The sequence below is a fragment of the Lepisosteus oculatus genome, chromosome 13 (genome assembly GCF_040954835.1).
Source record: "Lepisosteus oculatus isolate fLepOcu1 chromosome 13, fLepOcu1.hap2, whole genome shotgun sequence".
Lineage (NCBI taxonomy): Eukaryota > Metazoa > Chordata > Actinopteri > Semionotiformes > Lepisosteidae > Lepisosteus > Lepisosteus oculatus.
Genome location: NC_090708.1, coordinates 24,006,907 through 24,033,496, shown reverse-complemented (window position 1 = coordinate 24,033,496; position 26,590 = coordinate 24,006,907). Strand labels below are relative to the sequence as shown.

Sequence of the window (26,590 nt, the reverse complement as noted above, 5' to 3'; positions counted from 1 at the left end):
GTAGGTTAGTGGTCTTCGCCCTGTTAAACAGGGTTTCCTTGCATTAGGTAGAGACGTAGAGAGATTAATCTTTTCTTGACGGCCTTTTGGATCCAAATTCCCATGAAAACAGTTTTTGTTTCTTCTTTTCATGCCGTTGAGGATGGTGTGAGTGTGGAACAAGCTACCCAGCCATGTTGTTAAAGCCGAAACCCTGGTTTCTGTCAAGAGTCCCCTGGCAGAGATCCTGGGACCAGTTAGACTACACACTACCAAACGGGCTAGTACCCTGCTCTCTTCTGTAACCTTTCCCCTGTTCTCCGGTGCCGCAGGGCTCCGTTCGCAGGTGGACAGCCTCGCACTGCCCTCCCCGGCACGGCCCAGGCGATCAAGGTGGTGCCCGGCTCCCCCCAGTCTGCCGGCCCGTCCAGCCCTGTCCTCCTGGGCTCGGCTGCACGCCCCGGCCCGGCGCCGGCGGCCCCTCCCACCTCCCCACAACTGCAGCCAGCCTCCCTGCACCTCAAGAACTGCCTCCGCATCTCCGGCCAGCAGACCGTCAGCCAGGCCCGCAGCGCCCTGCAGCTCGGTGAGCCCCCTCACCGCCGCCTGCCCTCGCTCATCTTCCTCTCCACGCTGCGGCACTGTTTCCCTTATCCCCCTCCCCCATTCCATGAGCTCCTCTGCCATTTTGTCACAGGCAGCCATGCAAGATTGCCTCCCCTGGCTGGTAATCCTTCTAGCGTTCCTCTGTTCCAGGCACTGGAAAACATTGTGTTGTTTTAGGGATTTATATGCCGTGTTTCATTGATTCCTGTTCTTCAGCTGCAGTAGGCGTTAATGATATTTTCTCTAGGTTTATCTGCTTAGGAAAAACACCATCTGCTGATGTCGCTCTCCTGCAATTAAATATCTTTTTAAATCCAGTTACGTGGCTTTCCCTTTCATCTGTGGAGAGATTTATGCTGTACTCATACAGGGCTAAATTTTCTTCATTTCTTTCCCTTGCAGACACCACTGTTGACTTATTAAAAAGAATGGATTAGGTTTTTTCTTACCCTTTTACCCCTGAGATTCCTGTGAATTCAACCTTAACAAGATCTTTAAGTAGGTCTCAGGGAAAGCAGAGGCTCCAGCTTCCTGGCTTTAAGTGTCATTTATCCAGTTGTCTTCCTTCATCTGGTCAGGTCATGGAGGATGGCAGGTCAATCCCCACTGCCTTCTGGGGAATGTGGTATTCAGACACGAGCTGCCATCGTGCACACATAAGGCCTTAACACCATAAGGGAGTATTTGGCTTTACTGTCACAGCATAGACTGATAATTTAAAAAGCACTTATGTGACATTCTGATTATCTTCAGTCTATTTGCTCCTAATGTCCTATTGCAAGCACCCACTGAAAAAAACATGTTCTTATGTTCATTTTTTTATCACAGTTTTATTTGGTGGTTCTATCTTTCAGTATCTGTAAAAAAAAGTGACATGGCACAGAATGTGTTCAAGAGTCTCGACTTTTTTTGCAGTTCTGCTTCTTTAAGATTATACTTTGTGTTAATGACCTTTGTTTCTTTAGCTGTTCTTGGCAAAGCTCTTCAAAAAATGAAAATCACGCTTCTTGCAACTTGGCAGACCTGTTCCTGGCAAAGGAAGCAAACTACCTGCAGAACGGCACACAGCTGGGTGCCTAGACAGACTGCCAAGTAGCAGCTTTCCCCGATTAAACCTTGTCATAATATCTGAGCATGCTAGGGGGTTCAGAATTATGCCAAAAAACATTCCTTGTTGCAGTGACAGTGAAGTAACATAGGATTCAAATGCGAGTGCAGAAATATGCCCCAGATAGAAACTTGAAATCAATTAGCCTGTGACTCAGACCTCAGAGCTGGAAAAAAAACCAGAAAAGACTGTTCATCCAGGATCAGGTTGGAAACCACTGTTCTATGGGGAAGTGAAATACTGGAGCCAATAGAAAGCCTTGCAGGGACTTCATCAAGAGCCTTCAGATCTGCGCAGTCACGTCTGCCAGCTGGCGAAGACTGCAGCAGATACCCATCATTCGCCTGACCCTTGTCCTTCAATGAAGATGGGAATCATTGGTTTATGGCTTTAAGGGAAAAGGTATTCTGTGTGTTCCTGAACTTGGGTGTCATGGTTTGGCCTTCAGAAGCATGCAAGGATCAATAAGAACAAGCATTAAACTGGCACGAATGAGTCGATGCTGGGCTGATGGATTACCACTGTTGTGTAGCTGTATCCATCACATCCGAAGCACTGTGAAAGAAGTACTATATGTGGACAGACGACAGCTGAACTGTGTTGCGAAACTGCAAGATTAAGATGTCAGTTTGTAGATCTCCGCAATTGCCATCACTTTCCTGAACAATTTTAATTTTAGTTTTGCTTTATATTAAAAAGATGTTTGAAATCAGTCCCATCTGTTTTTAATCCAATTGTCCTTTTTATCAGTCAATTTTAGTTTTGGGAACAATACAGCAAACAATAAAAGAGCAGTTCCCCTTTCCTCCCCCAATCCATGATCCTTACCCAGGTGACAGCCGCCATCCTCCCAAACAATAGACCCCAATAATTGCCGTTAGGTAGGAGTATTTAAAGGTGGGATCAACAGGGCTTTGATGGTATCTACCACCTTCTCTCCAGCCTTTGTGAGGTGCTGGCAGGGTCCTGCTTGGTCTTTTACATCTGTGAACCAGGTGGCAAGCTAAATCTACCTGTAAATGTTGTTTAACATGAAATACACTTGAAGAATAAAGGATATTGTCCCCCAGAAACTTAGATAGTATTGACAAAACTTCATCCTGCCCAAATACACAGCCATACTATAACACTCTTAGGTCATCAGAATAAAGAAGCAGTTCTCTGAAGGAATAGGGCACACAAGACCCCATTTGAATGGTCTCTGATTAGTCAAGTAAGTGCCGTACATACAGTACATCAACTGAGGGTGAGGGTTTATATAGGCCACTAGATCACCTTCGAATTATTCTAAACAATAACACTGTCCTCACCTACAAGATGGAAGTTTCTGTTCCAGATTGGACTTAGAGTGCATTGATTTAGAGTGGTTTATATGAGAATCTTAATAACTGGTTATAGAGCAAAGAGAACAGTGTTATTGCGCTGCCTCTTATGTTCAGTATTTAATGTAAAAGGCAAAAGGGGAATCTGTGTCCCCCAGAGATCCCCACAAACAGGCTTTACTGAACAAAGATGTTATAGCCAAAAACAGAAGGTTGTACCTGGTAGTTTATAACATTATTCTAGAGCCTGGACTGTACAAAGGTACTAAGGGTTCCAACTGATCATAAAAGGCCAGAAAAAATGTGTGTGCGTTTCTTCATGGTCCACTGGGTCTCTCTTAAGTCACTTAACTTATTAAGTGAAATCAGTGCATTTGAAACAATCGATTCACTCTCTGAGAGAGCAGCTGAAGATTTTTGGGAAATACACCATAAACATACTCTTGTGTTTCCTTGCTTGAAGGATTTTGTATAAATCATAAATTAGCTTAAATGGTGAAGAAGTACACTGAACAAAATTGATACAAATACAAAACAAAATCAGAATATTGTTGAATCACAGATGTAGAAAAGTGTATTATCTGATTTTTTCCCAAAAGTTTTAGCTGTAAATATTCTGTGTTAATCTGGGTATTACTGAAAAAGCTTAATGTGCATGTATTTTGAGAAGTCACAGTGGCTTTAGTTTTCTAACATTTGCTAAGCGTTTTACAAGTTTACATAGTTTTTTATTTACCAGTCAGTTAGGTAATTAAAGTTAAAATTCAATTTAAATACTTTTAGATACAAAAAGGAAAAGTTGCAGTTAAATATGGATAATCCTAACGAGGCAAACTACAAACATTTGGAAATGTACCAAAAACTGGATTCATGCTTTAGTAAACCTTTTACTAACTTTTGAAAATCAAAGACTAAGGCAAGTGGAACTGATAAAAATGTGAGTTCTCTGAAGTAAAGACTTGACAGATTACAGATTCAGTAATTATTACTTTTGGTTTAGGTACAATAAAGCAACATTGTGGAATTTTGTTAAAAACGTCAAAGGGCTTTCTGAATCTCTAAGAACCGTGTGATTAAAGAGACAGGTAAGAGGCAAAAGTGAACTGTAATTAAAGATGCTTTTCACAGTAAGGTGTTTTTCAGTACACTGTCTGATGGTTACAAAAGTACAGTATTTAGCACAGTCCTTAGAAACACAAAATGCAAAATAAAATCCAAGCAGTGTAACTAGGTTAGTCTATTTTTTTGTCTTTTTGGCTCATTTTGAACAGGGTTTTGATGCAAAGGCACTGGACATTTAAAAATCCTGCCACTTAACCTGTTGTACACCTGCAGAAGACACTAGACCTACATGCCATGTATGGATTAGACCTTTAGAGATTATTCCTTTTTATTATTCTGACAAAAGGAAGGTTAGAACTGTGGACTGATTGTAAGTCATATTCCAGCTGCTGAGTCATAGGGATGCTGACGAACCCTTCACAATGATGTGTCAGGGAGCTGAGTGACCTCCTTTCCTTTCAACATATCTTCTTATTACTGTTGTTTTCTTTACTTGGTAGTGCACTGTTTGTTTTCTTATGGTAATAGTTAAATTCTAATTTAATACATAATGGACAAACCCATGTTTGCTACATACTGCTGTGTGTGCATCTGCTGTGTTTTGTGTTGTCTTGGTGTTGTGTTAGATACATAAGGCCCTTGGTCTTTATCAATCTTGGCTTCCTAATAATCCCCATCTATAAACTGGCTTCATTACTGTGTTCTCCAGCCCACTGATAGCTGATGTGGGGTAAGTGTATTGGCGCACTTTGGCTGCCATAACATCATCCAGGTGGGGCTGCACAATGGTGGTGGTGGAGGGGAGTACCCATCACCTGTAAAGGGCTTTGAGTGGAGTGTCTAGAAAAGCGCTATATGAGTATACGAAATGTTTATTTATTATTAAGCATTTATAGTGCCTGTCCACCCTTTATTTCACAAGAAAATGAAGAAAATTTGGTGCAAAGTGTTGCGTACTTTGATAAAATAAATAAAATAAACTCAAGAGCTTTTAAACCAGACAAAAAGACAGCTTGGCTGAAAGCACATTTCTACCCAAATACTTTGAAGTGACAGCCCATTGCCACAAGTATGGTTCTTCAGAGAAAAAAATACATATTTTCCAGATTGACTACTTATACAAACCTAGTTTGTCCCCAGAGTCCCATTTTTCTTGTTGGCGTGATGCTTTTGTTGCCATAGCGATGTGGACTTTAGTAAACAAGTTTAACTATCATTAAAAAGACAAGATTGTGTTTATATTATTCAGAAGAAAAATATCAGTGATATTGATGCTTGTTAAATATTCCCAGTACTGTGCCTATGAAGCCAAAAAAACTAGTTTGAAATTTTGTTGTTGTTCACCACAGCATTTGGATGTTTTTTTTTCCCACATTATCTCAGACATCTTCCTTGACATTAACAGGTAACTGGTATCAGAAAACGCAGAATATCTATGGTTTTTACCCTGCACATGAGAATTAGGAGTTAAGAGGGAGCTCTTCAGAAAACTTGGGCTCTTGAGTTATTGTTAATGAGTTATTAATTGACTAAGCTATTATTAATGAGTTGTCTGTGTCAACAGGTCCGCTCAGTGTTGCATGAGGTGCTGCTGCTTCATAGCCGCTCTGTCTGCTTTAATGTCTGTGCTTCCTGCTGCCCTTGTGTCTGTGTATCTCTGCTGCTTCAGAGTGTGAAGGTGTCTGACGTGGGTTTCGCTGGGTCTTGGTTCTCTTCATGCAGTGCACAGCCCTCCCGCTCCTGGTCCCGAGCGACCCACCGCCACCGTCCCCCCTTTGCGCAACCAGAGTTCCTCCTCCTCCTCCTGTCGCTCCCAGGCCGCAGTGACCCGCCCACTGTCCGCCGCGTCCCCCCAGCACGCTCCTCCGCCCGCCACCCCTCTGGCCGGGCCGGGCTCTCCCGGCGCCCGCTCCGCCATCCCCCTGACCTCGGCCGCGGCCGCCATCACCCCGCCCAACGTCAGCGCCACCATCCTCAACGGAGAGGCGGCCGTGGGCCCACTGCGGTCACCCTCGCCGGCGCAGCCCCCCGGAGCCTCCGCCTGCCTGCCCAAGCCAGAAGAGAAGAAAGTGGAAAAGGTAGGAAAAGAAGCCTCAGTCGCATTCATCTTCAGAACTGAAGTGCTCGCCCGCTGAATGAGCTCAGAATAAAAGTTTTATCATTCTCATTCGTTTTTCCATTTCTCCTTGAAGGAAAAATAAAATTGGTGCTTCGTGCTATATTGTGTTTCCATAAGACTGGAAGTTTCTGTCAATTTCTTGCTCTTGCTTTTCTTCTGTTTACAATCTAGTGAAAAGGGTTTTGAGTGCCATACAGAGCTATCTGTGACCTTCTGTTCTTTCTTGTAAAAATAAAAAGTTGCATTCATAGGAAAAACAGACGTGTCAAAGGGAAGACCTTGTGAGCACGAGTGGCATGCCTGGCCTTTTCAGAACAAGCTGTAGAAACAAGAGCTCTCCCTCCTGTTTTTGAAAACCGGTGAACTGGAGAGCACCTCGGATTCATTGCATAAATCGTTGTTTCCCACATCAGATAACTTTGAATCCTTCAAATGCATGATTGTTTTTCTCTTAATCTCTGCGATTGTCAAGTGTGGGAGGAGGAACTCGAAACATTTTAGAACAGGATCTGAACTGGATCCTACAAAGTACTTTATCAACATTACTGCGCCACAAAAGATTCCCCCAATTTATAAATGCACCTACAGTATTTCAAACTGGAAGACAGTGTTCAGCAAGGATTGTTGTGTCTACAAATGTCTGCCGTTACAATGACTGCTGCTCAACAATACTTGCTGTCAAAACAACGCCTGTGTCTTAGTTCTTCATGCCGCCCCTATCGCTTCACTGCAGGTGTTCTTAGATGCAACTTGTTGTCAAATCACCTGTTAAAAACTGTTGACCCCTCAGTTCGTTTGAGTCCATGCGAGGACTCTCTGGGACTGGGTGGGAGCCAGAGTTGAAAAGCTGCCGCTCTGACTATTCTCAGGCTTCACAAAATTTCACCAACAACATGACACTTAGAGAAGATTAATGGGTCCCAAGTGTGGGTGCTGTGGGTTTTAGTGCACATTTTTGCAGGACGGTCTAAGTAAACGAAATGAGAATAAGGCAAAGTGCATTAGTGTGGTAGCAGTGAATAGATTGCTATTCGACACCACTGACATTTGTATTTTATCTCCCCACAGGCTGAAGAGAAAACAGCCTAGGGCCACTTTCTAATAAGGGTTGCCTGTCCTCAGCGTTTAATTCTGTTCTCTCTACCTACCTTTCAAGCTATAGTTAGCATTGTGAATCCGTGCTTCTCTAGCTCTAGCTATGCGTTACATAAGGAAAACCGATCACTTTACCTGGCACCATGTCATTTACTTCGTTAAAAGCAGATATCCTAGACTCTTTGATCACATTTCTATTCTGCACTTCAAAGCCAAGACTTTTCTTTATTGGTTTTTTAATAGGTTTTGTAATTATTAAGTCAGTCATTTCTAAAGACCTGGAACAAGTTAATGCTAATCAATTAAGCAGGACCAGAAGAAAGGTCCAGGGCTAGAGTTCCTCTGATTTAGGGTGACCTATCAGATTAACTGGATTAGGTCTCTCCAGTACTAGGTTTGGAGACCCCTAATTGAGGGTACGCTATAAGATGAAATGGATTGTTGCTCTTCAGGACCAGAACTGGGGATTCCCTGATTAAGGGGTGACCAATAAGAATAACTGGACTGGGACTCTGTAGGACGAGGGCTGGAGATTCTTTTAGGGTTTAGGGTTTAGGGATTTAGGGTGACCTATAACACTAAATGGATTACATCTCTCTGCTATCCTCTTATTGCCTACAATAGCTATATAGTAAAACAGCTGAGCTTCCCTGGTTTTCTGTGTACTACTACAGTAGGTCTTCTGGTATTTATTGCAACTGATTTCCATTAGTTTGATCATTGGATTGTATTTTCAAAACCATTTCGCTCTTTGAATCAGCAAAGGAATTAGCATGAAATCTGTCAGATGTGGGGTTCCAGTTCTCTTCTCACTCAGGTTTATTGTTTGAGTGACTTGGTTGAATGTACCCAGTGGGCCCTTTCAACACGAAGAGCACACAAAGGAGTCTTCGGCAGTGTCTTTCCTCCTGTGTCTGAAATGGCATTATTTGATACTCAACACCAGTCCTCGTGCTCTTAAACAGCTGAGAGGAGCATGAATTAGTCCAAGCTGAAACAGAGGTCTGCTCCCCATACCTTTGACCGTCACACACATATAGGAGATTATTTGTGGAACCAAGTCTGGTGCAGGGAAAACAAAAAGTTAAAAATCAGTTCTATTTGGTTCAGTTAAGGGTTCAATGGAGACACTGTGGTACTCTATGGCTCACATTCGTTTGTCACAAACACTACAACACTGCTTGTGTCGGATTAGCCAGGACTGCTCAAAGTCATAATATTTAGTTCCAGCTGGTCCCTCAAAGACAGAAGTGAAAATATTAATTAGCATAAAAAGAAGGCCCCTCTTTAATCAGCCTTAAATAAGATAATTTGAGCAGGATCTTAAAGGCATACACGACTAAGTGGGAACTCATTAGCATTAAAAAAACATTTTAACAGGATTCAGGGTTGTGTTTTATATGTCTGTTTCATTGTTAAATTTCCCTGTTACTCCTTTGTCCTCTGATGTGTTGATACTGCAGATGTTAAGGTATCTTTATATCCAAAAAGGGCAATATCTATTTGGTGCACTACAGTTGTTGCTTCTGCTACAATTTAAACATACAGCTGCATCTTTCTGTTGTATTGGGACATGTTCAGCATTGTCGTCTTGTTTTAATTATGCTCCGTGGACTTTAGGCTTTTGCTTCAGTTTTGTCATATTCTGGTGTTACAGTGGAGGTTTAATGTTGTTTTAATGTCACCATTCAATAACATAAATAGCTATTTTACAGCACTGAAGTATAGTATTTTGGCAGTTTTGTAGTGTGAAAATATTGAGCCCCAGTTGTAAACTCTAATTTTTGTGATGCATTAACAAAACCTCGTATTTTGCTTTTTTGTAATTACGATCACAGAATATTGCCAATACGTATGCTGTAATTTTAAATAGCTAATGTTGGGATATTTCAGATTATTTACAAACTCTAACATGCTGAAGAGTAGAAGGCATCCCCAGGTGATATCTTGAAAAACATATGCACACCCTGAATCACTTGATGTTCTGCATCATTGCTAGAATGTTATTTTTGACATAGACAATACTATAAATAGTGTTGTGAAAACCTTATGTTTTCTTGCATTTTTCTTCTGTACTGCAACCTTCCATCAACTTTTGGAAACGGGTAATGTTTTTCCCTACGATCTGCCTTAAACAAGAAACTACGTTCTGCCAGAATAGGGTGTGCGCATCACTCCTCAGACATATTAAAGACACAAAAAAAGTCTTTTAAAAAAAAAAACTGGTTGATTCTTCGCCGACACAAAAAATAGAATTCGCAATCACAGTTAATCACATTCGCTCGTTAAAGATGAGCCAAGTGGAAGTCTTCGAGTGACCGTGGGCTCTGCCGTCTAAGGTATTGTACTGTACGTTGTGCGGCTTGGCTTTGATTATTCCCTGATGATGGGCTCTGACTCATCCATTAGACTGGGCCTCACATCTGCTTGATTGACTGGAATCGTCGTGTTCTGCAGCCCAGCCATTCTGACCTCGCCCCTCTGGTGGGGAGGAGGGGAGGGCTCTGGTCTTGGCTCCTCTGAGGCACGCTGTGTGCTCAGTGTGAAGCTGCCCCCTCCCCACCCTCCCTCTCTGAAGTAATTGAGCTATTACATTTTCACAACCGAGTGCACAGTAATTGGAGCCTGATACTCTCTGCTGTGGGGGTCACGGGTTCAGAACCGTGCATTGTTCGGTGGGTACAGGAGAGGAAGTTGAGACCAAGACAAAATAGCGTAGCGGTTCCAGACCTGCAGTTTTTCCGTTTCTGCTTCGTGGTAATTGTAGTAATGCATTGCTATGTGACAGATGGGACAGCAGGAGGAAGCTATTCTCACTGTCACAGAACGCAAGGATGCGTTTACCAGGAAAGCTTTCATTTTGAGCCTCTTTAGTATCATGCAGGGTCTGGACTGTGGCCCTCTCAACCTTCCGACTGTGAACCTTTGATTTGAGCTTTTATTTTATGTGGTGTTTTCTGGGGGGAAAAAAAAAACATAAATCATTTTTGTGATCGTGGTAAACAGGCCAAAGTAATTATGAGCACAGAAGAAACAGAAGCCAATAGGTAGAGCAAAACTACATTTATTTACAGTTTGAATACATGTTTTGTGCGTCTCATTCACAGGATGAAACACCAATTCCTTTTCAGTTTGAATGTGTTTCACTTCTCATACCTGTTTCTCTTTACAGGGTAACTGTCAGCCAGAAACTGACAAAAATCCTACCTATAAAGAGATGGGTATACTGTGGGTATACACTTTTTTTCCTAGTGGAGTTACAATACTAAGAGGCCTTGTGAAATGACGTATATTAACCTAAACTGTAGTGTTTTCCGTTGAACTCGTTGATTTGCATCGGCCACACGCTTTCACAAAATCAGCTAAGTGAATTTGCGTTGCCGCAAGCAAACAGTCAGAATTGCTTTCCTCTCCATTTTGTTTACAAGCAGATTATGGAAGATGAATGGCCTCTGTTTAGCTTTTGGACTACATGGGTAAACTATATATATATATCCAGGCTGACGTGCCACACGGTGTCTTGTGGCCTGGCCCTTGATGGAGAGACATTCCTGGCTGTGGTGGCTTTGCCTCATGAAATGTTTATTGGATTTGGCAGCCCCTTGTAGACCCTCCTGCCATCCACAGCCACATGGCCCTTAATACACACCAGATCACCTCTATCCATTAATCTTCTCTCTACAGGGCAGCCTCACTCGTCACTGAGAGGAGCACTTTTTTTCTTTACATACTGTGGCCTCCATAGGTATTGGGTCACTGATGTCAAAATGGTCCTTTTTTCTGTATATTCAAGTAGTTCGGATTTGAGTTGAAAAGATGAATGAGGTAAAAGTACAGAATGTCACCTCATATTTCTGGGTATATCTGTGCTTTTATGTTGTTGTTTCGTGTATATCTTGAAAAAGAAAGAAACCACCGCTATATGTAAACAAACAGCGACCAGGTTGGCCGAGGAAAACAACAGTAGTTGATGACAGAAAAATTATCTGAGCTGAGAATAGGAAATCTAAAATAACGGTTGCTGAGATCACCAACAACCTCCACAGTGCAGGGGTGAAGGCATCACAATCTACTGTTTGCAGAATTATAATTCGATGGCAGAATTGCCATCAGCACTAAAAATAGAAAAGCCAGATTACAAATTACTGAAAACTACTGAGATGAGCCAGTAGAAGTCTGGGACAAAGTGTTATGGACAGGTAAGTCAAGGATAATCCTTTACCAAAGTAATGGCAAGGTGAAAGAATGGAGAAAGCAATAGACTGCAGACGAAACAAAGCATTCCACTTCATCTGTGTAACATGGTGAAGTTATGATATACCATGATCATAACTCCTGATCACCTCTGGAACAGGCTCACTTCTCTTTATTGATGTCATAACTAATGATTGTCTTTCAGAACTGTACAGGAACATCTTTTCTGCTGTATGTACAAGAAAATGCCTCCAGACTCATTGGCTGGTGCCTGATCATGCAGCAAGACAATGACCCAAAACACACAGCTAAAGCAAACAAGGAGCTCAGTGGAACAAAGTGTAAAGTCTTTGACTGTCCAAGTCAATCTCCTGATTTAATTCCAATCAAGCATGTATTTCCCTCGGTGAAAAGGATACTGAAGTCAGAAACCCTCCACAACAAACACCAACTGATATTGGCTACAGCAAAGGGTTGGCAAAGCATCTCTGAAGAACAAAACTAGAGTCTGGTTGCTGTCAATGGGTCTTAGAGCTTGATGCAGTAATTGCGTAGAAAGGATTTGCAACCAAGTCCAAGTTTTATTACTTTAATTTACTAATTACAAAAAAAATAGTTTATATTTTACATTAATCAGTCCCAGTAGTTATACTCACCTAAATCAGGGGGATGGAATACAAAAAGTGGTATTATTCTAAAACGTTAAAGCATACAGTATATGTGTAGAAATACCTGCAAATAAAAGGTGACATTCTGGACTTTTGCCTCAGGATCCATCTTTTTGTGTCAAATGTGAATTGCTTGAGTATTCAGCAAAAAGAGCGATTTTGATCTACACTTATGGAGAGCGCTGTAGATTGAACGGTTAACAATTCCTCTGCTTTAGTCTTCTTTAGTGTATTTGGTCCATTCTACTAGGCTAAATAAAATAACTTTAAAATTGAAGTAATTAAAACTATGTGGTTTGTTAAAGAAAATCTTGCTGCTATTGGACATTCCAGGTAACTTAATTGCATAAGAAAGTCCAAAGATAGTCTTCTTATTGCTGTAAAGTGAGCGTTTGGAAAGCATGCTGTGGCTGGGAGTGTTTTAGTACCTGGATGTTTGTTTTAAAGACCACTGCTTCCTCATCATTCTTTGCACTTCAAAATCTGTATTTAATTTATTACCTCTTGAGAGTATTCTCTTGTCACTTATGTGCCAGTTTCTTCTCTTTTTTTTCAATTTTTCAACCTAATGTTTCAGGCCCTTAATAGTAGAAGTTTTAGCAAGGGCAGCATGGTGGAGCAGTGATTAGCATTGCTGTTTCACAGTGCTTGGGCCCTGGGCTCCATTCCAGTCCTGGGGTGCTATCTGTGTGGTGTTTGTATGTTTTCCCCATGTTCTCCTAGATTTCTTCCAGATGCTCTGGTTTCCAAACACATAGTAGTAGGTTAACCAGCTTCTGGGAAAACTAGTCCTGGTGTGAGAATGTATGTGTGTCTGTGTATGCAACAGTTTTCTGTCCAGGATGTATCCTGTCTTACACCTGTGGCTCAGGCACCCCTGTGATCCTGTACTGGATAAAATGGTTAGAAAATGGATGGACGGACCCCTAGCAATGAACTACAGTAAATAAAATTGTCTTGTTGTCTGTCTTGCTAGACAGAAGCTTCTCTTTTAACCAATTTTCTGATTTGTTGCTGAGGTGACCCAAAGTAGTGTTACATGCCCCCTAATGGTGATTTAATGCACATTGTCCTTCATTATTCCCTGTACATTTTAGGTTGGGGAAATGTAAGCTTCGTTCTTTTTCTGTTTCAAAACGGTTAAGGCAAGTGAATTGCAGAGATGAAAGAGGCAGTGACAGTTTGGAGACCATGATATGTGTGTGGATATGTATGTTCAAGCAGTGATTCATTCCACACTGAAAAGTAGAAAGAAAAGATGAAAAATCTCAGTGTTTCAGCTGACAGGCCTTCTTCGGGAACACACTGAGCCGAAGAGGCAACACAGGGAAAACATTGTGTCTTTTGCTTCTTTCTGCTTTTAGGCGTGGAATTAATCTCTGCATGTTCCTTTGCAGTTCGCACACTGGCTCATCTCTTCACTCGGAAAACAAATGTTACTTAATTTTGGCCAGTGGGTGTGAATTGTAGTGAAAGAGACAGGCCTCTGTTCATAAGATAGGGAATCAATTCATGCAAATCAAAATGTGTGAGAGAGAATGCTTATGTATGAAGTTCTTCGGTGAAGATTCCTGCCAATGTGTGCCTAAACTGTGTGCGTTATCATGGTTTCTTCAGTGACAGATCTTCTGGGACCTCTTGTTAATGACGGTTGTTTTCCAAAGAAGGGATTAACATGTTATTCAAAATAATGAGCTATTTAGATGGAAAACCTGATCCTGGAGTGCCAGATCCTGCAGGTTTTATAATTCAGTTTAATCCATCACTGCCTACAGTCCTGGAAAGCATTGCGATTGAAGAATTATATGAATAATCAACCTACTTTAAGTAGGTTACTCAAGAACTGAGGGTGGAACAGAAACCTCAAGCATTACGGTTCTTGGGGAGCAGACTGTGGGTGCCCTCAATATTGATTCCAACAGTATTAATATTCCTTGGAGGTTCAAATTCTCTCGCTGTTAATGTCTCTGGGCTTTAGCATTCGTACATGAGAGACCTTTGAGATGATAGCTACTGGAGTCACCCATTGCCGAAACCAGATGAAACTGTGTGTGCAGTGTGAGATGCCATTGTGTGAAAGTGTGCGATAGCCAGCTTGGGGCTCCCATCTTTGAATGCTGACCACCGCAGGATGTGTGGGGAATTGTGGGTCCTAACTCGAGCGTGTCCGTGTCCTTTTTGCAGAAGGAGAAGAAGGCAGGCGGGCTGCTGAAGCTCCTGTCAGGGGCGTCGGCAAAAAAGAAGTCCCGTTCCCCACCTTCTGTCTCGCCCACACACGAGCCGCAGACACCAGCCGCCGCCGCCGCTGAGGGGCCCATGCAGGGGGCCACGGCGGCCAACCTGCCTTCGGGGCTGAGCCACGGCAGGGCGGGGTCCTGCCCCATCGAGAGCGAGATGCAGGGGGCCATGGGCATGGAGCCCCTGCACAGGAAGTCCGGCTCCTTGGATCTGAACTTCTCCGTCTCGCCGCCCGCCAGGCAGCCCTGCTCTTCGCTCATCGCCATCCGGCCGGAGCCGAAGCCCCTGTCCCGGGAGAGGTAAGAGTCGGCACAAGAGGAGGCCAGCTGGCCCTTCTAGTTTATTAACTTGGTAGTTAGTAATTCATTGATCCAGGGATCTCATCCGACAGCACTCTGAGTGAGACCAGATTATCAGCAACATGGCAGGGTAGCTTGTTCCACACTCCCGCCAACCTTTATGTAAAGTAGTGCCTCCTGTTCTCAGTTTTCAACACTTCCACTCTGTGCTTCACTGTTCATTCTGAAGAGGGCTTGATATCTTTGAGGATTTTGAATACTGGCATCATGTCCCCTTATAGTCTTCTCCCTTGGGGATTAAAACTGCTCAGTTCCTTCAGGTAGGACATCCCACCTCCAGGCTATCATATTTCCTTGCTTAGTAAAGCTCTGGGCGTAAGTTTACCACCACAGCAAAATTAAATCAATTTGTGCCTTGATCACAGAGAACTCCTTGAAAAACTCATTTTCTTATGTTAATGTGCCACTTTAGTAATGTTCAGTATTAAACCTTACTAAATAATGTTTAAATATCTTGGTTCACTATATAAAAAAAAGCTATATACATGCACTAAAAAATATTTTAAAAATGTTTTGTGGAACATGGAAGGGATTACGCATTAAGGACCAATTAATACCTTGCAGATGTGCACATTGGTAAAGTTGATCTTAAATTAAAAGGAAAAATTAAAATTAAAAATAAACCAGATGGACTCCCTAGAAGAGAGACAAAGGCACTACATCCATCGTTGCTGATATTCGAATATACAGTATCTGGAGTTGTTCATTTTAAAGGCTTGTGAAAAACAAATTCCAAATGTTTCCAATCTAATATAGCTAACAAATTGCAAATCCCACTAGTTGGAGTAGATGGGTTAGACATTTAAATTGACTGTTTCCCCTGTGGCACTCTGCAGTCAGAAATGTGAAATAAATCAAAAGTGAGAGCCCAGACTCTTTTTGGGTCGTGGTTAAATGGGGAGCGTTTTCATTATGAAAATACACTATTTAATTTAAAAGCGCCTATAGCTAGTCAGGCCCTAGACATTTTAATTTTGTCTTACTCCATCCTGTTGTAAATCGGGTGTAGCTCACTGCAAGACGCAGGAGAACATTGCAACGCTGTCCGACTTTCAGCTCTAATGAGTTATGCAGTCATTCAGTGCTGCTTCACGGTAATTACTTTTTGATTATGATTAATTAAATTCCTCTGGCATGCAGAAAGGGGAATGGAAGAGTGTAGCTTTCCTGCACTTTGGCCATGTTCTTGCTTTTGTCTTCTGTCTTTTTTTTTTGGTCCAGATTGATTCAGAGTTTTGTTTGTTCTCCTATGACCACCTGTCCTCACAGGCTTGAGGAAGGTGACCTATTTCAGCTCTTGAAAGGTTAAATGCTGGGATAAAGTACAGTCACTTTACATTCCATGTTTGCAGTCAAATTATTTCATGTTTATTCAGTGTGATAGTTTTCACTGTGAAAGGTATGTAGTCAGTGGCAAATGAATTTGGCTTACAGCCATTCTGCCTGAGGCACAGAATAAATCCATTCCTATAGAAAGTGAATCCAAAGCTAGAAACAGTGATGATTATGGTAATATATAAATGAAGAGAAATATAAGGGAAAAGATAACACTGTCAAAACACCACAAAGGAATACTGTTAAAGGAAAAGTAATATAATGATCTTCAGGTAAAAAGATATTCGAATGTTTGAGCGACTAATAGGACTATCACAGTTGAGCTTCAAATTAAACTTTTTGTAGGCATTGCCTACACCGAAGAAAAACAGTGAAATGTTACAGGGATATTAATGTAAGCTTCTAGAGTTTAGAGACCGTAAAAAGAAGATAGCAGATTTTTTTTAAGAAATCAATATTGAGTGTTTACTAAAGAAGACATAAGCAGCAAGTCTCAGCCTTGGGAAAGACATTGTTTGGTATTGATGAATGTTAGCATAGAATAGAAGTTTTACAGGTCATGGAAGCACTTAAGATAAAGACATCTATAGTGCCTGTTTTATAACAGCTGTCCCTTAACAATCAAGGCTGTTGACAAAATGTTTCCAGCGCTCCCAAAACAGGGGTAATACGCATTTACTTAAAGTTGATAGTAGTGCCCTTGCATAAACTGGGTGACAGAACCCAAAAAAGTAATTATACAAGAATAGGTCTTACTTCTATTACAAGTAAGATAATTATAGAAATGATTATTCAAAATAAATCTGAGGATTGTCCACGTGGAAATTCAAGTCAAATGTCACGATGGATTTTAAAAAAGGTATTCCTTCCTAACTTGTTGAACAACCAACAGCAGTAGTGGATATATAGTACACAAAGCATTCAATATAGTATATTAAGATATTCAGAAAACATTTGATAAAACTCTTCATAAAAGGTTAATTCTCAAATTGCAAGGAAGTCATTGAAACATGCATTTGGATACAGAACGGGTTAATGGATGGTACAGTTAAATGGTGAACAGGTGTGATGTAATTAGTGTACTACAAAGATCTGTATTAGGACCACTACTCTTCATAATTTATATTCTGATCTCCACATTCCAGTTGACAAGTAAACTAGTCACGCTAACAGGTGATGCCAACATAGGATGGTTAGTGAACCCTCTAGAAGCTGCAAATAAAAATACAAAAAGACCTAAGACAAGTTCAAAGCAGATTTCATTTTTTTATTGTTGATAAGGAGGGTATTATATGAAGATAGAAAATACAAGGTGGGAAAGAGGTTTCTACTTGTGCAAAAAGCCTTGACACTTTCACAGTACATCCAGATAATGTGAGTAAGAAATAAAAAGGGAATAAAGAGGACAGAATATAAAATTACAGCATTAAAAGCATTATGGGAAGCAGCTACTGTGTGAGTGCATTATAAGTGGACATAGTTTTTAACAATGCTTGTGAAGTCACCGACAGTGAGTGCGAATACCAATTCCAATTAGCACTTACACACCAGTTCCAGGTTGTTTGGGGAGGATTTTAATTTGTAATGCTCTGAAGCAGTCTCACCACCTAGTAATCAAATCTTGATCTCCTCTACATTTATTAATTCCTTTTCAGGAAGGAATTCACACAGGTGTCAGCCATTCATATGTATGTGTGCACAGGTATCCAGTGTTTGTCACCGTTGAAATAATTAATTCGCTCAGAGAAGTAGAATCTGTATAGCGCCTACTGTCAGCCAAGAGTCCTAGTGTCCTCAGTAAAACATGCTCAGTGAATCACCGTGGCAACCATTTAAGCTCACAAGCACACCTACGTCATGACAGCAGACCTCAGGGCAGCAGAATCTAGACAGGGAGCCCAGGCAGAGTAGGGGTATGAGCTGAGACGATGTTTTGAGATGGAGACATTTCAAGGCATGCCAGGTCTGATACCAGATGTCCAAAGGTCTGAAGAGCAAGGACAGGAGATGTGTCTGTGCGCTCAGGGATTTAGCTTCATCTTGAGCCCCCCAGAGAAATAACAGAGCCCAGGCTGCTTCTCGCGTCTCGATCGCCCATTTCACTTTGGGGAACATCCAGGCCTCTGTCACCAACCCCTCCCCCCCCCTCCTTCCCCAGCTTACACATATGAAATACGAGTGCAGTTCTGAGACAGGTGATACTGAAAGGCTTGCAATCTTTCGTATTTGAATTAAATGGGAATCTGTACTTTATAATATTTTTGGGAGCTGCAGTGGTTTTGAATTTTGAAATATTTGCCTGAGAAATTTCTCTAGATATGTGTTTCTGCTGTAAATATATATGCTTATGAATACTGTTAAGTCCTAGTATGTGCATTCTCAGTGATTTTATTGGGTCAGGAGAGGCATGTTGTGTATGATTTTTTTCATAAACCTTCTGTTTTTGTTTATTTGATGAATCAGGTTGTTAACAATGTTTTTCCACATGGGCACAAAGCTACAGGACTCTCGAATAGCAACATATTACGCTGTCCCTCCCTGACTGAGTTATAGATCTCCTTTCAGATCTGTCATTCAGAGCTCAAGAAAGGCTGATTTATCACCAGACTGAAAAACGATCAATTGATTTTTCTGAAAGCAGCACACTGAATGTAGTCAGCGCAGAAAGAATATTGCTGCAATTGTGGAAAAGCCACGAGAGGCCTTCATTTTTCTGTAATTACAGGGACAAATGCATGTCGTTGTGAGCAAAATCGATGTCTGAAATGTATTTGGCTGTGAACTGTTTTTTTTTGCAAGCAGCCCTAACCCCTCTGTATCAATTCATAAAATAGGGCACAGATCTGCTGAATGCACTCAAATTGAAAAAAAACAATTACCGTCCAGAAGAATCTTTAATAATAAAGCTTTAAATGATTTTTGTATGGATTGCCGAAACGTAAGCAGCAACAATAAAGGATTGTGAAGCTTAGAATCATGTTTCAGTTTTACAGTTAATTCCTAGGCTTTAAAAATTCCGATTTAACTTAATGTCTTTATATATGCAATAGGTGTTGGAGAAAAACAGCAGCATCCTAAAAGGCATCCATATTTTTTCCTTTTATCTTGCAGCTCCTAGACATCATTAAGTGTTTTGAAATGAATTTGAGATGAGTGCACTGGGGTGGCTTTTCCAGACACTATATTAAATGAAGTTCATTACCATCATGCATTCCCTTTAACCTTTCTGCTGCAATGGCTAGAGCTGTAATTTTCCAAGTGTGCTAGGCCAATGGCAAGAAAAAGAGTCAGTCATACACATGCAAGTCCTGTATGCTGTTCCTAAAACGTTTATGTATTTTTGAATGAACAATTCACTCAAGCGACAATCACAGCAAACTGATATTGATAGTCAGGCAACCTTCCTCTTTATTGCATTGGCTCACACTTTGGTTGTTGTGCTTTTCTTTAGTATGCAATGGATATTGCCACGTTAGACTCGTGGGAGTCTCACCAGCAAGTTCTTCATGAAAATGAAATGTTTGTCTGTGTCCCCGATGCCATTTGAAATTCCCTTTGGTAAGAAGGAGAAAAGGCACTAATTTTATGTTCCATTACGATAGTTGCTCTCATACATTTAAAAGTCTTTTTTTTTTCAAAGAATGAAAAATGTCATATTTGTTTGTTTTGGTGGGTTTAACTGCCAATTATCAGCAAGAACAGTTCTGAACATCCCCACATTTGTCACTTACTTTTTTTTGTTGTAAATGAAACATTTAGGTGAACCTGTCAGTACATGCAGTACATTCCCTGACTTATTTCCTGCTTTAATACCTTCAGGGATTCATTTGACTTTGATAATTCAGTTCTGCTCCGTACATTTTGAGAGCGGCGATTTCTGACTGTCTCCCCAGGGCTACGGTGGCGAATCTTCTAAAGCTCTTTGCTTTTTTCACAGGTACCGCGTGGTGGTGCCTTACCCACCTCAGAGCGAGGCCGAGATCGAGCTGAAGGAGGGCGACATTGTCTTTGTGCACAAGAAGAGGGACGACGGGTGGTTCAAGGGAACCCTGCAGCGCACGGGCCGCACGGGCCTCTTCCCTGGCAGCTTTGTGGAAAGCTTCTGAATAGGGCCTTTCTCCACCAGATTGGCGCAGACAGGACCGGGCTTTCTGGCATTATCAGTTTTTTTTTATTTAAGTCTGTCTCTTAAACACCCCCCGCCACACAGTCGGGACTTTCGCCTTCAAAGGTTTGGCGTCTCCGAGCACAAGGAGCGTTAAGGTGAACCATTGACATTCACTGCCATTGTTACTTCCAAAGAAGCGACGAGGACCTTTGAAGAAAGCACAGAAAATTCCCTCTCGGTGCACAACCCCTCTCTTTCCCCGTACCTCTTTTCCACCACCTCAGAGTGCACGGACAGAGGTGGAGAACTGTATACATCCCAGAAGCCTCGGAGAGGCTGTGCTGCTCTTTCGTCAACGCGGACGCACAGTGGTTTTCTGAAGTAGTGCCTTCACCCATGGAGCCACCTGCAGTGAACAGACCGGAAGGATGAACACTGGACGGAAGCAGATCCACCTGAAATATGGATTTTGCTATAGCGAGGCGCACACCTCTGTCCATTTAAATGTAAATTCTAAGTGAAATATTTGGAAGATTTTGTTGTTTTTTTCTTTTACGAATACCATAAATTGTTCTCGTACAGCCGCAGTGACCTTCTGAACTTCCCTGCGAAGGTCAGACGCTTAAGGTATTTCCCAGGAGGGAGCTGTAGGAGGGACCATTTCCAGTTCCATGCGAGGTCTTTCCACTTGGGGTCAGGATAGAGGATTAAGCTGGTTTTAGTAGAAGACAACAATTCATTTCTCAGCACACAATAAAAAACCCCGCTAGGCCCTCAGCACCAGGAGTCAGGAAGGAATAATGTGGGAAGATCATCACATACTCTCGCTATTAAGATGTTGTGACTGTAGGGCTGAGATGATAAAAAGTGACAAGGTCCTGCTCCTAAAAGCTATAGCTCCTCTGTACGTGGAAGGTACCAGTTTCCTTGATTGTCCAGCCTTTGCTTTGAAAATGCTAAATTAAATACAGAGAAAATAAAGAAAAGAAGAAGCTTGTAAGAACCAGCCAGTGAAATTAGAATCAGATAAAGCACACTGACTGATATTACATTTTCCTGTGGTTTATAAATGTATCTTCAGTTTATAAATGAGGTTTAGGGGAGGTGATGGCAAATCTCAGAATTCAGCCTTGGGAGCACAATGCATCAGTGTGAAAATCTTTATTGGATCACACTGAAAAACATATTTTTCTACTACACCTAGAAAAGCCACTTTATTGAAGAATTTATTCAAAATAGGGCCTCGAGAAAATGATTTTTTTTATTGTGCGTGTGTCTTCAGTTGTAAATAGAAAGCTTTATTTATTCATTTCAGGAATGATTTTATTTAGAAGTTGAGGCCGATTTTAGTGCTTGTGACGGAGTCTGGATCCGTATTTCATTTCTGCCTTCAAGCTGTGCAGAATTTCTAAAAGTACATCAAATCATCTTAAGTAGATCATTTGTTTTTTTAACTTGAGGAAAGAAAATGATATATTTCTTATGAATCTAAGGCACATTACTACATCAGGCTAGTTCTAGCATGAAGATCTTCAAGTCTGAAAAAATGTGAAAAAAGAGACATTTTTAAGGCTGTCCTACCTTGCATTCATGAAAGCACACTTGTAGCTGTCAGTTACAAAATATCCGGAGATGTCTTTTCTATGCCTTTTTCATTATGATTTCAGAATGTGTTTCTGCCAGTGAAAGTCCTAATTGCACTATTGGATGAGGTTCAGTTGGTAAAGAACAGCTAAGTGCCAATATGGTTACTGTGGTTCCTGCTGATAGTGAAGCACCTAATTAGTGTTCCAGACAAATCACCACATTCCCCACAGTGACAGCTAAGAGAGATGTTACATAGCATTTAAGTAAAAAAAGTCAAATTGCTGTATGGGTTGCCAACAAAACACCAGCACAGTGGACCTGACCTTTATATCAGATAGATTTTACATAGTCACATTAAGTAAAACACTAAATTAAGGAATTATGCATAGTCGGGGCATATACAGGCACACCTGGACAGCAGAAAAGACAGTCCAATTGAAATGATAAAGTCCTGTCCTTCAGATGGGGATGTTAAACCAAGATCCTGACTGCTTGGTCTTTTGCGTTACCATGGTACTGTTTGTAAAAGTAGAGGTGTTAAACCCAGTGTCCTTGACTGAATTCCCCACTTGGCTGCAAAATCTGGCCTTCCTGAAGTTCCCCTTTCATACAGGCGATGAAGCCATTTTGAACTCCTCCAGAGACGTGCACTTCAATGACAGGCCAAGTGGGTCAGGTGAACCCACTTTGACTTAACCCCTTTGGGATGAATAGTGCTACATAAATGCAAGCGAGTGCATTCTTGACGTGGCTGGCGTTTGAACCTAATCCATTTTCATCTTTAACTTTTCGCCTGATTTGGCATTGAATCAGTTACAGCATAATCTGAGAAGCGACGTGTTTCTCTGTGGTATTTTTCAAATGCTCTGTGGTATCATTACTGACATATGATTGCTACAGAACACTACCATTTTCTGAATCTATTGCAGGCATAAGAACACAGCACATTTACAAACGAGAGGAGGCCAGTCAGCCCATTTGGCCCATTTAGTAGGTTAGTAGCTAATTGATCCAAGGATCTCCTTGACAGACGTCAGGGTATCAACTTCAGCAGCATGGCTGGGCAGCTTGTTCCCTACTCCCACAACCCTTTGCGTAAAGAATTGCCTCCTATTTTCAATAACTCAATTTTCTGTTAACTTCCTCATAGTTTTGACCCGTGGCCCCTGCCTTGTGTTTTAGTGTTTATTCTGAAGAAGCCTGCTGGGGTTGACTTTTTCAGTGTCCTTGTGGATTTTGAATACTTCTTACATGTACAGAAAAAAAGTGATGCATATCATCCAGTTTAAATCTTTATTCAACACAGAGATACAGTAGCATCACTGGCATGTACTATCTGGGCAGCTCCAGTGGTGAGTGATTTCTGGCTGACATCACTGTCATTACTTGCATAACACTCTTATGTGTGTTAAGTAGATATCCCATTTGAACATTTTATATATTTGAGTATTACACAAATAATAAGTTGTGATGTTTATTGTACCTATTGTTTTAACAGGGGGCTCCCTGTAATTCCAGGTTCATCTGTTGACTCACAGCCTACAGTTTAACCCCTGGGAGGGTGCTGACTAAGGGTCAGATGCCTGTTTTTTTTTTGTCTCTTATTTATTGGTAGAAAGAGACATTATCCAGCTGCAAAATGATTGAAAATCACTTGTTCCCAGGAGGCTACTATCAAGGTTTCCTCCTTAAAGAAGCATCAGAAAACTGAAACACTACCCAGCTCCCATTAATAATTCTTCATTACTGTTATCAGCAGAGGCCAAAATCACCCACTCCCTTTATGACTTTCAGCAGTGTTTGAGCAGGAAATGTGCTCAGGTGCTGAAATGTGAGGAGAGATTTATAGACTTTAATAAAAGCTCTAGATTCTTTACTGGAGGGCTTAGGAAGTTTTTATCAGAGAAAGGCACAACTTCTTCTTTTTTTCTTCTTCCAATGGATGCGTCTTCACGAGTTTTATAACTTTGTATTTTTCTATTCATTTTTACTGGCTGGAGAAGCAACAGTAGAAGGGTTTACAGGCTCAGTTTGGACCAAACGCGTTGCCTAATCCAGTAGAGTCATACTGCAGCAGACTGCTCTCCAATTAGAAAAAAAACTACTTTGTTGGAAAAATAAACTGTTAAAAAAATGAAAATTAACTGATTTTCCTTCATCTAATGTAAACAAATGACATCCTCTTATATGTGGAAATTAATTCATATTTATGCTGAGAAATATGTAGTAGTATATTCTGACAATATTCATATAGTTCAGATCCTAGATAACAATGTTTTGGTTAACCGTGAAGCACAAGGCCGATGTTCCCCAGAACAACATACTAGGTTGTGTTGAGAGAAGCTAAGGTCTTTATTTGTGCTCTCTCAACCTTGACATAAAGCAGACACAGATATAAAAAACTATATTGAAAGCTTTTTCGTAGATCTTGACACTTGCAAGATATTGTACTGTTTTTTTTTTTACTGCGCTGTGCTCAAATATGAAGGGGGACTCGTCCAGACAGGAGTGCGGTATGGTATTTGGAAGAACAGTTAAGCACAAACTCCCCTTTGGAAGTGAATGTACATGATGATAATCCTTCACATTGGCCAGACCCTTCGGAGAGGGTGAGAACACTGCTGCTGGGAGAAATCTTGATATTACTGTTCTTTCTCCAACAAGACTATTGAATCCATGATGTTGCATACTTGTTATAATACAGCTGGAGAGATTGTGTGTAGACCACTAAAAAAGACACGAAGATGTTCTTTAAAAAGAGAACACATGCATAATTTTAATAGGACATTATTTTCCATTACTGCAAGAGGCTAGAGAACAAATATAGCCATATTTTTGCAACAGGAGAAGGACGATCAAGTCCTGACTTTTAAGAATTTACTTTAAATGTTGGTCTAAATATGGCATTTGTCTTCTGTTCATTTACAAACTGTATTGTATTATTATCAAGTGTTTTGCTTTTTTCAGTCAAGTGCATTTTAGCAATAAATGCCTTTTGTTCTAAAACATGATTCATCTTTTGCTCATTAATATTGTATGTCTCTCTTGTTTTTCTCTGGTGCCATAATTAGTAGGAATCACACAACCCTGGAGAAGACATACACACAGCAAACTGGAAGTAGTGTGGATCATTATAACACACAAATTAGCAGGTCTGACCTGAATGCATTGGGGGCTAAATCCATTTTAGACCTGAAAATGAAAGAATTCCAGGGTGCTGTCCTCATTTATGAAACCAGTGCCTAGTTTTGCTTTCTCAGTTAGCAGAGTTGAATTAAAGTAACCCTGTTTCAAAACATGTTTTATGAACTGTTGGCTCTTGTATCCCATCACAAGGTGTTACAGAGATACATAGGAACTGCATGTCCAGCATGTCTGTTTCTGATCCTTGTTAGTTTACACAAGGGTTGGTGGCTTGTATAACCTGCACTGGAACAGACCACTAAGCAGTGGAAATCCCCTACATTGCACCCCTGGTATGGAGGCTGATCCAAGTACTCTGAGGAACAGGTCTGGGGAATGAGGCCTCTGAAACTAAAACTGGCACCAGACGCACAGGAGCTGTAGTGAGCAAATGAACAGTCACAATCCCTAGGGGGTAATTTCACCTTAAAAACCTGGTTTTGTCATTATTTTTTCTTACTCTGTCATTTCTTAAAGGTTAATTATGGTGTTTTTAAAATGCAACAGGCCATACATGAGACCTACGTTTAGCAGCTTTAGAGTTAAACAGAACTTGACTTTCCCTCAGGGAGTAAGTTGTTTTTGTTGGTGTTGACCATAATTGTATTAAATATTACCAAAAACATCTCTATTCTGTTGAGAAAAATACTGTCAGAATGTTTCTTTCAACAACTAGGAAGGTAGTAGTCAATAAATTAAGAGGACCGAACAGACTTGGATCTATGAGTTAAACTGACTCTGGGACTGGTGATCATCAGAACACAAGAAAGCTTACAACCAATAGCAAACCATTCATCCTGTCCAACTCCTTTGGTTGCAAGTAGTTTATTCATCGAGTGAATTTCGGATACAGGCTTCCACAGCCCTTTGTGTGAAGAAGTGCATCCTGTTCTCCGTTTTAAATTTCACCCTTTCTACTTGCAAAAAAATACAATAAAATGTCCAAAAATAGAACTCATGCCTCATTTTATTAGGACATTACATTATATTTATACATTATTATTTTACGTTACTGAACAGACCACAGAAATCAATATCCCTTTTGAACAAGAAAGGGTTTGTCTAAAAATAGCGTGTCTTTTGTTCATCGAGTGTTTTGCATTTTTCAGTCAAGTGCTAATGCACTTATTTCGCTAATGATGTATTGTGCTAGTGCTGTTCTGCATGGGGCACTTATTCCACACATTACGGTAGATGGGGAGTTTTCTGGGCTTCCTCTGCGCTTTCATCCTGTTCTAGGAGCTGCCGTGCTCTGCGTCATGTGACCTCGAGGTGGGCGTGGCCTTTTCATACAGGAAGTGGTTGACGGCGGGTTGTTTTGAATGAGTCTGCTTTAAATGGCGTGAACAGTTTTCATTGGCATCTTTACATAGTCAGAAGGACTCTTTTCGATAGATGTCGTGCGTTTCTCCTTCCGCACAACGACTAAAAGTAAGCCGGACTGCAGTTGCAATGCTGAGTCTTCGACATCAAACCAAAGAACCTTTCGGATCAGACTTGGGGCAAAATCAGGCAGGCGGATTTTCTTCCTGTTGCTGTGCTCACTTGGTGTTCGTTTTTTAAAACATTGACAGCTTAAATATGGTGCAACGGGTTCTGTGTGATTAATTTTTTCTGCTTTTATCTA

At 41.1% G+C, this 26,590-nt stretch overlaps 1 protein-coding gene across 1 annotated transcript in view; it reads left to right on the top strand.

The window, feature by feature from the left end:
• sh3rf1 (SH3 domain containing ring finger 1) overlaps positions 1-24,786 on the top strand; it is a 171,014-nt gene extending 146,228 nt beyond the window's left edge. The window contains exons 7-10 of the mRNA XM_069197266.1: positions 312-565; positions 5,800-6,155; positions 14,338-14,690; positions 20,023-24,786. Of these exons, the coding sequence (XP_069053367.1) occupies positions 312-565; positions 5,800-6,155; positions 14,338-14,690; positions 20,023-20,191 (1,132 nt within the window). The 3' untranslated portion in view covers positions 20,192-24,786. The remainder of the gene's footprint in view (positions 1-311; positions 566-5,799; positions 6,156-14,337; positions 14,691-20,022) is intronic.
• Positions 24,787-26,590: the final 1,804 nt, after the last annotated feature.